This window comes from Gavialis gangeticus, unplaced genomic scaffold (genome assembly GCF_001723915.1).
Source record: "Gavialis gangeticus isolate Ggan-Ray unplaced genomic scaffold, GavGan_comp1, whole genome shotgun sequence".
Taxonomy (NCBI): domain Eukaryota; kingdom Metazoa; phylum Chordata; order Crocodylia; family Gavialidae; genus Gavialis; species Gavialis gangeticus.
In genome coordinates, this window is record NW_017729025.1 from 39,628,411 (window position 1) to 39,645,719 (window position 17,309).

Below are 17,309 nucleotides of genomic sequence, written 5' to 3' on the forward strand. Positions count from 1 at the left end.
TTTTTTTTTTTTTTTCCTTAACCATTTCCTTGCCTTGTACATTTTATGTCAAACCTGTACATACTTTTCATGTGGTCTTTGAGACATGCATTTCTGTTCAGTCAGGCTTCAATGAAAAATGCCTTTTGGAAAGATTTGTCATCCTGTAGATTTGAACCTATGAAGCTAAGAAGAATTGGAACATGATTTACATCTTTGTATAAGATCAGATTTGTACAGCAGCAGGAGATTTACATTTTTATTTTATTTCTGAAATCTTCATGTTGAACCAAAATTTACAGTTGATTTTTAATGATTTACACACATTCACTCAAAGGTCACATTTGTTGTTGTAGCAAGTATTCAGTTATAAATACCTGAATTATGCAGTCTGTCTTATAGCATAGCAACAATGTATTCTGTTAGTCACATAGTGGACTTTTTTGGTTACATATTTGTGTGTGTAGTTGCAATTGGAGAAAGAAAACTCCTTAACTTAAAAACATGCAGTTTGGCTTGTGGTCGTTCCACATTCTGTTGTAGCTCACTGCTTTTGTCTTAGCGAGGAAATGCAAAGGATGAGCTTGAAACTTTAAAATCTATGTACTTATTTACACAAAGAAACATGTCATTCAAAATCATGGGAACTTCTCAAGAAATTTACATAGAGATCTGAACTTCTGAAATGGAGATTTTGACTACCAGGAGTTACAGCTGGAGCCCAATATATTTGAGCTTCTTGGGAGATTCCAAATTTTATCATCTTATGAATCTGAACACTTATCTTAGGGGTTCTTTCTTATGTTAATTTGACCTCTGAAGACAGGAAAATTGATGTTTTATTTTCAGTTTCTATATGAGGAATAAAGGAAGTTTTGAAAGGTAACTTTTGAAAGCTTTGGGCATTGTTTGTATTAATTATAATTAGGTTGGCAAGATTCAATTTTTATCAGTAAACATTGACAAATGTCTGTTTCACCTCACATTCACAGACTGACAAAAAATTATATTGTTAATAATCAAAATGTATAGAAATAGAACATAAGAAAAATGATGGCTGATGGAGTGTGTGATGACGGGCAGCACTCCTACAGAACTATGCGGACTGTAGTTTGGACTGCAACTCCCAAAAACCCCAGGGGACTGGTAACAAAGGAAGAGGAAGTGACAAAGCGGATGAGGGAGCTACCCCTGAGTAGAGCCAGGACTGATGGCAGCTCTGCCACTCTCAGCTGGCAGCAGTCCTACAGTAGTTATGTTTGTCATGGTGGGGGATTGAACTGCACTATAATAATAGTATGCTGTCATTAATAAATTGCCTGCCCCCCACAGCCCTTATGTCATGTAATCCTGAAACAGCATTATTTTTAAGCATTTATTTATCATCTATAAAAATTATTAAAAAATAAAAATTGAATTCTGCCAAACCTAATTACAATATTGTAGTTGCACCCTAAGACTCCAGGAGAGGGATCCTGGCCTAAGGAGTCATATTTAAAAATTCGGGTTTTGTCCTGCCGCCTTTTATCTGAAGACAGCATAAACCATTGGAAATTACAAACTTAAAATAACGTCAGCACAAAGACAGTGAAACTTGATATGTTGATTTTGGGGGGCAAGAAGTTTTAGGCAAGTTTGTTTGAAAACTTTACTTGTATCAGCTGCCACCTAACTCAAGTGCCCAGAAACATTTGTAACAAGGTTGATATTAATAGAAGGGCAGGGGAGTTTGAAACTTTTTATAGACCAAGTTTCTGCTCCTGTTCAGTGGGTCCATATGGAACAACAGACTGCACTTTTGCATCTTCTGAAGACAGTGTTCCGCCATTTCTTTTTATTGTCAGGAAAAAGAGCAGGGGATTTAAATGGAAACCCTCTTTCCCCTTTTGCAACTTGTCTCCCACCTCTTTCCCACCCCCCCCATAGGGCAGAATAGTATACCTGGCTTCTGCAGATCTGGGGAGGAGCAGACTAGAGCTGAAAATCAAACCAAAGCAGTAGTGTAACTATGGTATGGTGATCAGGGCATCAGTCCTGGGCTCCAACTTAAAGTGGGTACCAATTAAACCCCCTCCCCCGCAGGAGTCTTTGCCACAGCACAGCCCAACCTTATGCCCCACAGTATATCTGTGAGGGAGGGGATGAACAAGGTGAGTAGACTGCTGCCCTCCTCCTTCCACCAGGCACAGCCCTGGCATGACAGGCACAGCCCTATGCCCAGAAACGTATCTTTGTGGGAAGGGGTGGGAATGGGGCATTAGGAGGAGTCCCCAGGGAACCTGCACCATGGGCTGCTGCATTAGAGTCCAGCAAGCCTGTTCCTTAAGCCCCTGGCGGATGTACAAGTAAAAATGCAATGGGATATGATGTGCAGTTTGAACAACTGTGCTTCCTCCCATGCTACATGTGCATGGCAGGAGGTGTGACAGATTGTGCATCAGATGCCATCATACCTTGTTGCAGGCATAGAGGGAGCCTGGGATCATGATCTCAGACTCCCCTGCACTAGCAAGTAACAAGCTCTTGCAGCTGTGAGCTCCATCAGCCAATGGGGCTTCCGGGTGCCAGGGCACATCATGTGCTCCTGCATGTGGCAGCCATCAGCTGATCCAAGCTCCTGGCTGCCAGCAGACACCAGTCTGGCCATGGTCTGGCTACACATTCAATTAATGGCATAATAGGAACCAGGCACAAAGCTGCTACACTTTTATCATAACAAAACAACTTTGAGCATTTTTACATGTGCTCTGGGAGTGGGGGGAGGGGTGGGGCTTTAATTACAGTGGCTCTGAGAGCCTCTGTAATTAAAGGGCCCAGAAAGCCATATCACACTGAAAAAATGGTGTTGGGAATGCATTAACTAAAAGTTTGTTGACTGAGCTTTAGTTAAAGCACCACTGCCATCATTTTTCAGTGCAGGGACAAGGATACATGTGACTCAGGAGTCTGCTGAAGCACAATAATTACCACTTGGGGTAATTACCGTGTTGGTGCAGCCTCCCTGCATGTGTATTAGGCACCCTTTGTGGTATATTTCCTGTTTTATCAGGCCATTAATTGTATTTATGTGTAGTCGGGTAACAACTTAAGACATAATTAACTGGTTAGTCATCATGTCTTAAATGTAACGTTTGCCAGGGGCCTTAGTTGCAGCAGCCCAAGCCTCCACTGCTATCTTAAGAGCCGCACCTGTAGCAGCTGCTGTCCAAGTGTAGAGAGCAGGGACAGGTAAGATTCTTCTTCCTCTCCCCTTCAGCCCAGCCTTCTGCTCTCCAGTGGTCAGCATAAGGTCTCCCTCCACATCTCTGCCTTGGGTATTGGAAGAGCTCACTGTGCCTCTGAACCAGAGCTCTTGTTCACACATGGGCTTGTTCCACTGAACTGAATTCTTGCTTTGTTGGTCTTGTTTTAACTTGAATTAGCTGAGTTAAATTGAGGTTTTTCAGTTTGAGTGTCATCACTTTAGAATAAGCTAGTGCTGTACCAACTTAAATGTAAATAAGCCACTCTTAAAACAACCTTGTACATTGAGTCTTGTACTAATATAACAAAATGGATAACTTTCAAATGTAGACAAAAAACAGAATAACGCCCCTCTCTCTTTGATTAGAACATTAGTTCTCCTTTATATAATTATCCACCTACACATTCACACTGATGGATGTGCACCCTGTAATTTGACCAGAGACTTTTTTTTGCCTTTGCAGTATGCATAGTGTAGTTTAACCCCACCTCTTCTCATGCCCCTATGTTGAGGGGATAGAAGATGGTGTGTGCTGCCTGTTCATCAGTTGTCCTTGCTTCCTGGCTAGACATGGAGCATTTCTTTGCAGTCCCAATAGCCTTTGAGCCTCAAATAATCCAAGGCTCTCACTTTTTTTCTTTTTCAAAACATCCTTCCTGGGGGAAATTTTTTTTCCAAGCCAGGAAGAGGGCTGAGAGTTACATATTAACTTTGACCTTTGTTTAGGAGCAGCCCAAAGCCTTTAATCTTTTAATTGATGTTAAATAGCACCTGTGTGGCCCCCACCTACATGTTTGACTCCACCACAGATAATGGGCTGTCTGTGGTCTCCCGCTCTAGCTTAGCTGAACCATTCCAGTCTTTGTTTGGTAGGTGGTCTTACACAGACCTGCTTAATCTCATAGGTCTTTGGCAGAGCAAAAAGTGAGGGGCAAGAAATGTGCATTACCTAGTTTATCTCCTAGGCTTGAGAGTAGCTTTATAATTGTATTTATAGTATACATGTATCTATCATTGGATGCTTGCCAAATAATATATTTCATGTAATGTAAGTGGTACATATCTGTGTTTGTCAGTCATCTTTTCTTCAGCCTGGAAAAACACAGGCTCGGGGTGAGCTGGTGGCCACCTATAAATTTATCAGGGGTGCTCATCAGGATCTGGGGGAATGTCTGTTCACCAGAGCACCCCAAGGGATGACAAGATCGAACGGTCACAAACTCTGCCGTGACTGATTCAGGCTGGACATGAGAAGGAACTTCTTTACTGTCTGAGCCCCCAAGTTTTGGAATAGACTGCTGCCAGAGGCGGTTCAAGCACCCACTTTGAACGCCTTCAAGATACATTTGGATGCTTATCTTGCTGGGATCCTGTGATCCCTGCTGACTTCCTGCCTCTGGGGCAGGGGGCTGGACTCAGTGATCCTCCAGGGTCCCTTCCAGCTCAAATGTCTATGAAATCTATTAAATATATTCATGAATACACAGTTCTTATATCCCTAAAGGGATAGCTTCTGATACCTGTCACAGGTAAGTGTCTCGGACGTGTGTGTGTGTATGTACACGTATACACAAATCACTTGGGAAGTCAGATGGCTCTTTTGGTTCAGTTAAACAGCATGTAATTCCTTTAAAGCTATGCAATTCAATTTATTATGTAGTATTTTAGTTCACTTATTTTTAACCTTGTATCATAGCAAGTAAGGGGAAAAAAACATACATTTTAAACCAGGTTGTCTTGACCTTTGTTTTTTATGAAATACAATAGGATTTTTAGACTGTTGAAGAAGATTTACTCTTCAAATGCATTTTGGTTGAAGCTTGTTTTTTAATGTACATAGACATTTATCTTTGTCTTCTGTCTGATGTGATAGATTTTGTAAAGTTGTTTTGAGAAAATGTTTTCTGCAGAAACCACTTTCATCCTGTTGAGTGTTGGAATAAATGCTTTGCATTCTGTCACTTTTCTGGGGCATCCATGTGTCCATTATATCCTTGCTCTTGGATCTCTTATTCTTTTATCATTTTTTTTTCTTTCGCTTTTTAGCCTCTGATACTTCCTCATCCTCTCTCTCAAGAACAGAGTCTCCTCTCCAACTGTTTGTATCTTCTCATCCTCATACCAAATCAGATACCTTTGTCTGGCCCCAGGCAACCCATCCACACTGTGACCACGTTTCTGGGCCCTGCACATCATCTCACTGTAAACTGTTTTTCTCTTCCTGATAGGAGTGTTAATTTGCTTTCTGCTTTTTCTGTTAATCTTCATAACTGATAAATAGGGTTTACACTGAAAGAATTTTAAACCTCCAAAACATTTGGTGTACATTTAATTCTAGCTATTCATATGCCTTTGGTTAACCAGTGAAAGAAGTATCTAAAAATGCAATAAAGTATCTTTTGGAGTAAGTAAATAGGGGCCCAAAGATCACCAGTTATTGAATTGATTGAATCCCAAATTCATGGCTATGATCCAACATAAGATATATGGTAGGAGGAAGTAGTTGTAGCTCAGTGTCACTATAGAGCACCAACTTTATTATGTGCACTTGCAGTAGTTGAAACTGGAACAGTCATTTCATTTATTGGCCACCTCCTGCCTTGAAGGACATTAACCTCCTACAGGTTTGTCTTTTTTTCATCCTTGGTTTTAAATTTTGAGTTGCTAATTCCTTGATTAAAATAGCATTTAGTGACTGTGAATTACACAAACTATACATCTTTTATCTGAAACTTTATACCAAAGAGAGAAATATATTTAATAAGTCATAGGGTATAATGTAGTTATAACAAGTTGTTTGTTTATTTAAAAAAAGACAATGTCTACCAGCTGCATGGTGCTGCTGCTGCCCAAATGAAATCTTGTTAATGATACAGTAACAACTTCTTTAAACAGGGTTTTTTTTGTTTTTCCACATTTGTCTCCTTTTTCTTAATGTTGATATCAGCGTCCCCACACTGTCAGCTGTAGGTATAATACTATTTGGCTTCACAGCTGTACCACTGTAATCCATTTTTCTGATGTTCAATCTTGATCTGACCACTGTCCTTAAGAACTTTTTCTGGAGTTAAATATTCCCATAGGTGAGTACAGTTCCACCACATTTCCTTGTTAAAGTAGTTGATAGGACTGTAGGTTTTTGTCCCCTAGTTGTTAAATCAGTGATTGTTAACAATGGTGCCATGACACCATGAGGTGCCTTTGAGATCCTTTCAGGGGTGCTGCAGGGTGTCATGCAGTGTTAGCCTTGTTAGTTGTGAAAACATTCATAAGACACACCTAGAGATTTCAAATAGGAATCCATAATGTTAAAAATATTTTGATCTGTTGTTCTTCACAACAGAAGAATTGCTTTGTCAATTGTAACTCTTTTTTGCTTATGGAAAAGTAAGAGCTTTTCTGAGGGGTCCCTTGGGTCTAAAAAGGTTGAGAAACATTGTGTTAAATAATAACATGTGATCGTAAATATTTAAATTTGTGAAAAATGAACTTTCATTTTAAAAGGAAGTTTTGCTTTACAGGGCCTTAAGAAGTTGAAGGTTTGGGATACTTGAACACCTAATTAATAAAGCACTGAAGTTTTTGTATTGAGCCTGTGCAAGCATAGCACATACTAACCGAAGCTAGATTGTTTGTTCTTGTAGAGCTGTGAGTTGTTAGAGACCGCACAGAGCTGTCTGATAAATAAGAGAATCCGGAAGTGCAAGCACAGATTCTACCTGCGCCTTCTACCTTTAATAGAAGCAAAAGCCACTGTATTCATGAGGAAGTGCTTGTGCATTGAGGTAGGAAGGTCATCCTCAAACGCTGACTGGGCATAAAAGCAGAAGAGCACCTTCTTGCATATAGTCTAAGCACGTGATGAAGATTTTGAATGTTCCTTTATTTCAAATAAGTAAAAATTAGTCAAGACACTTTCAGCTTTTTTATATATATTTATCAGGACTAGAGCTAAGGTTGTTTATTTTATTCAATTTTCCTTTTTATAACAGAAACAAAATGCATGTTCTAAGTGTTTGAGTTTGTATTCCAGTATTGGCCAAGTAGCAGTGTAAATTAGATGCACCTGTTTGAAAATAGTTCATGTAAACTGTCTACTCCTTACTTAACCTTCATTGCCTCTTAAAAATAGTAAACCTGATTTACAGTTGGAAGATTATCAGAATTTTTGCTTTCTTGGAATTTTTTCTTTCTATATATTTTTCTCCTTTTTGAATTAAGATTTTAATTTTTGGTTTAATCTGTTGTTCAAAGGCAATCCACCAGATGTTTACTTTCATGGTTTTTACTCCCTTTTTTCAGTTTGTAAGTAGTATGTACTTATACAACCCTAGTATTAATTTCTAAAGGCATTTACATCACACCTCCCTGCATCACATAATGTATGTGCTTTGTCTATCAATAGTGAGCTTGAAACTGTGTGTAAAGCAAGGCTGGTGCTGTTTACCCATTCAGTCACCCCAAGGCCTGTAATCTTACAACATCTGAATGCGCTCAATCAACACTTGAATTTAATTATTGAAGAGACAGTATTCATCTTCTAAAGGGCTGCAAATAAAGGTGTTCCAGGAAGGCCTTTTATAGAATAATGGCCAGTCACCAGTTTCTCTTATTATTGAAGCTCTTAAGTCACCACAATTACTAAATATCACAATGGTTTAGCATGTAATGTTACTAATCTTGGGTCAGTTTCCAGAGTACTTTACAGTGGGCAACTGTTTTTTCTTTACACGTGTGTGGTGTATTCACTGGAATAGTGATCGTAAGAAAAGCTGGGAAAACCCCACTCCTCTAAAAGGTGAAAATAAATAAGGGAGACTAAATAGCATAGGTCAGTAAAATAAAATAAAGTTACCTTTAGTCAGAAATGATCCAAGGTACAAAACCAGTTTCTGCACTCTTGTTTTATCCATTGTTTTATCCACCCTTGTTTGAAATGGCTACAGTGAAATAAAGGTTATGGTTATTTTATGTCTAGTTTTGAACAGTAAATAGATGTTAATGAGTTATATTGAAGATGAGGAGGATTTGTACATCTCTAACAAGAATGGTAGTGGACCACTGATGATGATCACAGAATGAAGGGGAGGGTTGTTAGCCATATCTGACTTCCTAGTCCGTCTTTACTGTTTAGGTACGGGAAGGTTTAAAAAAAGATAAATTACCATTTTTTCATATAGGAGAACCATCTTATACCTCATGAATTTTCGGTAGAAGTAATAAAATTGTAGTTGAAAGTCCTTTATTTAGTCCTAGAGAAAAGGTACTGTCTCTTTGAACACAATGTGTTTGCTTATATTAGCACAGAATCCTCTGCATGTCCATAACACTGGCATTTTTCAGTGCTGCTGCAGCTATCTTTTATGCATGTGATGTTGGAAGTGTTCTTTACCCTGCATGAGCATTTCTTCTGTTGAATTCAGATATTTCTCTCCTTGTATAAGACACTATTTCATTAAACACTGATTAAAGGGAACAAGAGTAAATGATAGTTCCTAGTTCTTTGGAAAGGAAGTCAGTATCGCCATTCCCATTTTACAGATGAAGACAACGTTGGAGAGAGAGGAAGTTACTTGCCCAAGATTGCCTAGTGGCCAAGCTTGGAATAGTCCATGTCTGAGACTTCAGCACTGATTCAGTCCATTTTCCATAAAGCAATAATGCCACACTAAGCCTAGTATTTTAGATTGAGATTTCATTAGAAGTGACCAAGAAAATTGCTAGTAAAGTTATGCTTATCAAACTGAAATATGTCATGAATTTTATCCAATGCTACTGCAGTAATGGTGTTTATGGACAGCATAAAAAATGTTGATTTTATGTAGACTTTGTGATGAGAGAGATCTTAAAGACATTAGAGGGAACCTTATGGAAACAACTCAGAGTAAATGCCAGTAAAAATGCGAACTGTTTTCTTGAGTGTAGGTTGTTGCTGTTTTGGTCTGAGAACATATCAGATTTACCTTGTCTGCCTACTTTTATTAGACCAATCTTAGGGTAAATCTGATATCTTTTATTAGACCAACTCAAATAGTTGGAAAATGCACCAAATGCCCTGATGGAAAATATGTAGGAGAGAGCAGACAACAACTGGGCACCAGAATGAATGTACACCTGAAATCTATTAAAGACAAAAATACCCAGCTACCATGGGGGCACACTCTGTCTCCAGTCTCTCAGTTTTAATCCTCAAAGGGAATTTACAAAACACTTTTTTCACAGATGAAAAATCATGGACTAAATATAGACATTGGATTTATGACGCACTATAACGGGTAGGCAACCCCCAGGACAGGTGCCAGAGTGCATCACGCGAAGGCATTTGTCTTGGTATGTGCACCTCGGGGCGGATGGCAGGGAAGGGGCCAGGGCTGCATGGCCACAACAAGGATTAGGCCCCTTGCAGCTCCTGTGACATCTGCCCCTGGCACACCAACATCTTACAAGCCGAGTTTGCAGGTGTTTTCAGCACTCTGTCCAAAAATGTTGCCGACCCCTGCACTATAACCTGCCTGACATCTAACTACCCTGGTACCTCTCCACTAGTTACCTGCTACATTCATCCCCCTTCTTCCCTCCCCCACAACCTGTCTCACCCACTGACTCCTCAGTTTACATCTTCCCTGACTGGCTTTCTTGTATGCATACCAGCCTCTGGCTGCTTTAATATTTATGCCATCCAGGAAGAGTGCACACCAACTGCAGATGCTTCTTCAGCCTGACAAAAGACACTTAAATCTGAAAGCTTGCTAAGAAGAATTTTCCAACTATTTTAGTCGGTCTAATAAAAGATGCCAGATTTACCCAAATAACTGTTTAGTTATCCCCTTGTCATGGTGTCAGGCTTCCTTGCTTATTTGTTAAATTTGTGGCACTCAAGGGCTCCCATTAAATTAAAATGTTATTGTGTTGTGTCAAACAAGTATAAGCTGGTTTTAAGCAGATAAAAGGTTTCTCTTTCTCCATAAATCATGGACAGCTTACAATTGGAAACAGAATGAAAGGTAACAAAATATTTCTAAATGAAATAGAGCAGTGTAATACAAAATAAATGCATTATTAATGATCTCAAAAGGCATTTAACAGTGTGGAGGGCATTTTTCAGGCAAAACTTGCATAAATTATATGGATTCTAGATGTTCCAAAAATAGTTATAGTATAATTTTTTTATAGTAAAATGGTTTGACTACCAAATGATAGCCTTAGTCAAGTCAAACAATCTAAAGGCATAGATAGCAGAGTTCTGGTTTGCTCATGAATTACTGCTAATACTTTTCTAAGACCTCATAACTCTTTCATAGCTAAGTTTTCCAGAAAATTTGTTTCACCAAGGAAGAATTGGGGAAGGATTCAAGTCTATATAACATGTACGTTTAATAGGTCTGAGTGTGGAAGTTCAATAACGGGAGGAATGCATGTGTTCATAGTGTTTCAAGGCTCATTCAACTGACCACAAACTTGCTTCCATAATGAATTATTATGGCCTGGATAGGATTAAAAAAATACAGACTACATATTTGTATAAGAACTGAACAACATTGCTGGAGAAAGCTAGGCAATGGAGAAAGGAATGTGATTGGTCAAGGGCTGGTGAATGCAAACCATGAAGTGAGACCTATGTGAGACTAGGAAGAACAGAGTTTGTGTTGAAGTGAAACAGGAAGCCAGAAGGCTGGTCATCAGACCTGTATATGTGAAATCTAGAGCAGATAACCTGTTTTTTCTTTTCTTTGAGGGGCAGGAATTTTTGTGAGTGATTGTTTGTTATTTATTAGACAGACTGTATAGTTGGGAGGGATATAGACAAGTTTCTGGTACCTATACAGATGGTCTAATAAATATGACCCACAAAAATCCCTGCTTTCACATTTGGCTCCCTCTACACATGTATTATACAATTAACTGATTACTTGTTCAGTTAGAATGGCTATATGTGCAGAGTAGCTATCACACCATAAAAATGTTCATCCAGATATAAAGTTAGAACTTGAAAATGTGTAAGAACTTTTATAGTTGGTTTCTGTCTAGCTTTAATTTGAATGTGTAGCAAGGATACCTCCGTGGCTGGGAGCTCCATCAGCTGCAGGGCTGCCAGCCACAGCAATGAGTGGGGGCTTGCTGGAGCTGTTAGTCCCATCAGCTGCACAGCTGCTTGCTATGGCAACACATGGGGCACTGCCATGGCTGTGAGCCCCTCAGGTGTGGGACTTGCAGCTGCAGGAGTTTGCTACTTCCTGGTGCAGAAGGAGCTCAGGATTGCAATCCCAGGTTTCCCCTGCACTGGCATTAAGGCATAATTGGATCCGATGCTGGATCCCACAGTCATGCCTCCTGTCATGAGGGGTGCCTAAAGCACTCAAAAGATTCCAGGTATTCAGAGAATTGTTCCAAGTAATAATTGGTTATCTAGAAACTGATCAAAGAAACTGACAGCATGCCATGTAACCAGAACTCCAAGAAATGGGCCAGATACAAACTAGTTGTGGTGAAACCAGAGAAGCACAAGGTATTCTGGAATCGGAGTATGGGGGAAGATGGGGTAAGTGTGACACGTGGGCTATGTACTTGATATTCGAACAGGAAAGAGAAAATGTCAGCACTCCCACATTGTTTGAGAGCTTTAAAGTCTTCGAACAGACTGAAGCAGAGAGGACTAAAAAAGAGGACCTTACTGGAATAAGGTGCTCAAATTCCATTGAGTTTCTTTTCATCCTATTATGCCTTAAACTTTCAAATTCAAAAAAGTCAATGTTAGTGCAGGTGATTTTGGAAGAATTTGGTCACAGATCACGATTAGCAGAGAATGGTAAGGGAATTTTGGGTTGCATACATTTCATTTCTGATTAATGTGAATTCTAGAATTTGTGACTATAGTTCTAAACTGAAATGATCTGAGCTGGTTTAGTAACATTAAGAGGCTACTGTTTAATCTCAATTGTTAAAAACCCAATTAATTTAAAATATTTATTGTGTGAGAGATGTATTAGTGCAGTAAAATAAGAGCAGGCAATTTTTTTTATTGGTTTAATTGGATACTCACAAACTGCTGTTTTGTGTAATGTTTTCATATTTTATTTAGAGGATGGAAATACTAAAATACTGTTAAGGAAAGTTTTCATTATAAACTTTAATTTTTTGTTCATAATTGTTTTAAAATTGTGTGATTTGCCCTCTTCTAAGATAAAGATTATTAGAAATAAAAGGTGCAGCTGAGAATTTAAAGTGGAACTTCTGGGGGTAGAAGTTAATTTTCAGAGACCTGTGTAACAGGACTTTGATAAACTACCCTGTTTTTACTTGGTAATTATTACGTAGTATTGTCTGCTGTTCAAACAAATTTCTGTGCTAAGCTACTGCTGTGTTGCATGGATTTACTTATTTAGAGAATTATAGGGACAATACCTTTGGGATTTTACATGACTTCAGACTTGGTCTCAATAGTACATTTCTTAAGTGGATTAGAATTGTGGGCTATTCATCAAGCACCAAAACATTTCCATAAAAAATTTAAAAACTGACTTGAAGTACATTGAATGGTTCCCCTTGTGATCCACACTTGGCCTCTGCCAAATTAATGTTTGGCTTCATAGAGGGGAAAGTTTGGAGAATGTTCTACAATGTCCCCTTCCATAAAGTCATCTTTCTTTGTTGATTGGTTACAACTCATCCTTACTAGTCCTTCTGAGAGCAAGGTGTCAACTGCCATTTAATGGTAAACAGGTTGCATTTGAGCTCGTGTGTGTGTGTGTGTGTGTGTGTACACACATACAATATATATATGGCTTTCAAGTTGAGAAAAGAATAAAAGATGCATAACTAGAGCTGGTATGATTAATGGCATGACATTTTTCTTGGAATATTCCACTTTTATTTTTTTTTCCTTGAAGTCTTCTTGTAACTGGCTTTCCATACCCTTCTCTCTTATAGTCATTGAGAATATGAGCCAGATGGATGTGATGAATAAAAGCTTTTGTAAATGTTCAACCCTAGAGAGCTGTTTCACCAGTCAGGAAGAGAACACAAAACCCAACCTCTTAGGGCACAGTTGTTCAAAAGGACAAATAAAATGCAAAGTAAAACTCAGCTGAACAATGCTGGCTATAGTTCCCAGAGGCTTTTCTGTCTTCCACCTGGCAAAAAGAACACGCCTGTAGATCTAGCTGCTGCTTTCCTGTGTATTCAGCTCAGCTGCGTGATAGGTTTGGGTCCCTTACCTATTTCCAGGCTGCTACTTTGTTTTGTCATGCCTGGATATACACTTTATGTGGGAGTTCCATATAAAGTTTGATTAAAAATGCTTAGGGAAAAAAAATTCAGATTTATCAGTGTTCGGAGGAAACTTAGGTTTTAGGAATTCCATTAAGCTTTATGCTTTAAACCAGTATCTAAGTAGTAGAAATCAAAGTGATACCTATTGTGGGAGGGGACAAATCCTCCTGTATCAGCCTATTGCAAAGTTCCTACAACTTTTCTTCCAAGACATGTGGACCTGGTCACTGTCAGGTGATTGGTCAAAGCAGATCTCCTGTTGACCCTGCATAGTAACACCTGTTTTCCTGTTTTGTATAACTGATGTAAAATGCTGTTTATTCAAACCCACGTGGATTTGAAATTATCAAAGAAAGTTATGGCCAGTTTACAGATATTTTAAAAGTATATTGGCAGTTGGGATTTAAAATGCTTATGGCCCACACCAAAAAAACAATCGAGGCTAAAAATTATATCCATTTAATATCTAGTGCAGTATTTTAATTTAATTTTATAATTTATGGTTTTCTACATACTGTACCTGTAGAAAACCAGCTTTTTTTGTAGTGTAAGGGAGATAATATATGCAGATGGGAGTTTAATGTCCATTGTAATGTTTGTTTTTGAAATAGTTGCCTGTTATGTGCTGTGCATTTAGGATAGTCTTCCTGAGAGGAATTATTTGGCTCTCAAACACTTTAATTCAACGTTGTTGATTAGCTAAAGTTTGCACCCAGCAGAGTTTATTTGTGTATTTATGCAAGGACACCATTGTATGTTTTAATTCTGTCTATCTTGTACTTCTGTTATTAGCCTGAAACTAGTCATCTAATTGCACTCTATGAAAAGACACAGCAATTACTACCATTAAAGTGCATGCAGAAAACTGAAGGTTGCAGCATATAATGCCATCATAATCAGTTTCTGGATCATTTACTCTGTCATAACTGGAATGTTGAATTAAATTTTTAGTGTTCGTAGTAGTTACCCAAACATGTCACACAGTTGCCAAGACTAACATAATTTTTAGTGCAGATTCATTCACTCTCTGTGTGTGTGTGTGTGTGTGTGTGTGTGTGTGGATCAGAAAGAGACTGACTTAAAAAAACAAGTTTAAATTCAGGTTAGCTGCTTCCTAAAGCCTCTGTTATGGAAGGGGTTAAGACAAAGTATTTAACACAGCATGTGTGAACATTTCCCCTCACTCCTCCTTTTCCCTTTCCAACTGATGTGACTATGTTTGTTTGTGTTTTAATTACTTCTCCAGGTTCAGTCCATGCAACATCAATAGCAGCCTCCAGAGTGGAACAGGCACTGTCGGAGGTTGCTTCATCTTTGCAGAGTAGTGCTCCTAAACAAGGTCCTCTGCATCCTTGGATGACTCTGGCTCAAATCTGGCTCCATGCAGGTACTGTAAACAAACTCTTTTGTCCTCCCTAGCCTGTGCAATCGCAGGAATATGTACTTATTTTCATTCAGCAGATTAGAATCTATTACTGTTTGTCAGCTGAAATTTGAGCTTCTAAAGATGCATTCAGAATGTGGTATCCTGGTTCAGTTAAAAACAGGAACCTTATTTTAATTTATGAAACAGTGGTCAATGAGGATGGCATTTAGCATTTAATTTTATAATCTTGGCCAAAAGTTGATGCATTTTCTCACCATAACTTAATACAGTCTGTTACAGATTTATAAAATACCTCATTTGACATAGTTATCCTTGAATATTTTGCAATATTTTGTGGAACTTCTTAATGAACTTTAGGCAACAAAGGAATGTTTAATAGTCATGCGGTCCTAATGTTAAACCCAAAACTTAGCAACGATGAACTTAAAATTAAAAATATAAATTGTGTACTGTTCCTAGTGCTGGGGAAAAGGGATAAAATATGTAAAGCATTTTTTTTCTTCTAAGCTGCATTAGTTGGGTTCATATACTAAAAGAAGTGGTACTCCTCTCTCTATTCAGCATTGGTGAGGCCTCAGCTGGAGTACTGTGTCCACTTCTGGGCACCGCACTTCAAGACGGATGTGGATAAGCTTAAGAGGGTACAAAGAAGGGCCACCTGTATGATTAAGGGCATGGAGGATAGGCCCTGTGAGGAGAGACTCTGGGAACTGGGTTTGTTCAGTCTGAGTAAGAGAAGGCTGAGGTAACTTGATAGCTGCCTACACGTATGTCAAGGGTGAACATCAAGTACTAGGGGAGCAAGTCTTCAGGAAGGCAACAACAGGCATAAATTAATAGAGGATAAATTCAGACTAGACCTAAAAAAAATCTTTCTCTGTAAGGCTCACCAGAATCTGGAACGCTCCTTAAAGAGGTGCTCAAAATGAGGCTGGACCAGGTGCCTTGTTGAGCTAGTCTGAGCCCAATAACTTCTTGCCCACGGCATGGGACCAGACTTGATGATCTATGGTTCTGATTCTGTAATTTTAAGAAGACAGCTTTTATTTTTAAAAGGGAAATGTATATGTTCCTTCTGCTTTTCCCCTGTGCCATAAGTTTGGGTAATTCTAATGTGTAAAAGTATTTCAACTACAAGGGTGTCAGAACAATACTTATTAAAGCTGTTGTTTTCATGTGAGTGAGTATAGATTGGACCTGAAAGGCATCTGTTTGAAGTAGCCTTGTGAACATTACATGCAGTGTTCCAGCTGTAAATTTAGAAGTTGAACATTTTCTTTATGTTCTTTTCTGCATCTGCCATGAAGGTAGATAGAGCCCTGTGGCAAAGCAAGCAAAAGCCTTGGCCCAAAATCTGGACTAGGCCTCTAGGCCAGCACTGTGAAGCATGGGTATTTGGCCAGTTGGCTAACTGGTAAAGTTTTATTACACCTACCATGGCAAATCAGTTTCAGTGGGTATACTTTCTTCTTGTTACATATAATCAAGTCAGTATATCAGATTTTTTAGTGATTTTAATTCATTTTTAAATGGAAGGAAAACTTTTTATCTGGGGGGTGGGGTCAGTTGGTGGAGCATTTGTAAGTATAAGATAAAGCAGCAGTTTTGTATGCGGTTTTTATCTGCTGGGTCATATCTTACTCATAGCAATGAAACAGTAGCACTCCTAGCTTCTTGAGAATTTTTAAATACTACTTAGTGTGAAAGGTAGAATACTTTGTTCCACTGGAAGGGTAAAACTGCTTATAGAAACATAAGGTAACCAAGCTAGAAAAAGCTACTATAATAAATGTTCTTTCTGTAGGCCTACCTACCTAGTACAAAAATAATAGTGGGCTTCCTTGGCTTTTCTGTTGTGTCGCACAGTGATAGGTGGGACATTCAGTAACCTTTTCCTCAATGGTAAAAATCTTGGTGAGATAATACAAAAGTGTTGCCTGCTGCATCATACCAAAGTCAGAACTAGAGGGCTTCACTGGTAGATGCTGCATAACTATGTACAGTATGTAAAAACAAGGTCCTCATCAATATTTTTTTAAAGCAGGTAGAAAACCTACAGTTCTTAATGTACAGATCTCAGTCAAGTTAAACAGAGCAGTGGCAGCCATTAAGCCATTGCTGTTTTCAGTATCATTATGTTGGCTTTAAATATGTTTTGTTCTATATACTGCATACCTTTTAGTATTAGTCATACAGTAAAGATGACAATATATCAAAGGTCTCTAAGATACTTGATTACTTAAGGCATTCTATTGCCCATTGGCATGCGTTTAGTATAACTTTTTCCCCTAAATGTTGGAGTTCTGCTCCTCAAGTTCTTGTCATTGAGAAGTAATCCTGTCTGTATTTAGTATTGCTATATCTTTTTATCATGTTTCATTTGACTTGTTTGAATTGTTATTTATATCAGTGTTCCCATCATTAATTCAT

The 17,309-nt window shown here is 38.6% G+C and overlaps 1 protein-coding gene across 2 annotated transcripts in view; it reads left to right on the forward strand.

Moving 5' to 3' along the window:
- The window catches only part of TTC7B (tetratricopeptide repeat domain 7B), a 258,616-nt gene that overhangs the window by 162,668 nt on the left and 78,639 nt on the right, over positions 1–17,309 (forward strand). For both annotated transcript variants that reach the window (XM_019518662.1, XM_019518663.1), the window contains exon 17: positions 14,739–14,879. In XM_019518662.1, the coding sequence (XP_019374207.1) occupies positions 14,739–14,879 (141 nt within the window). The remainder of the gene's footprint in view (positions 1–14,738; positions 14,880–17,309) is intronic.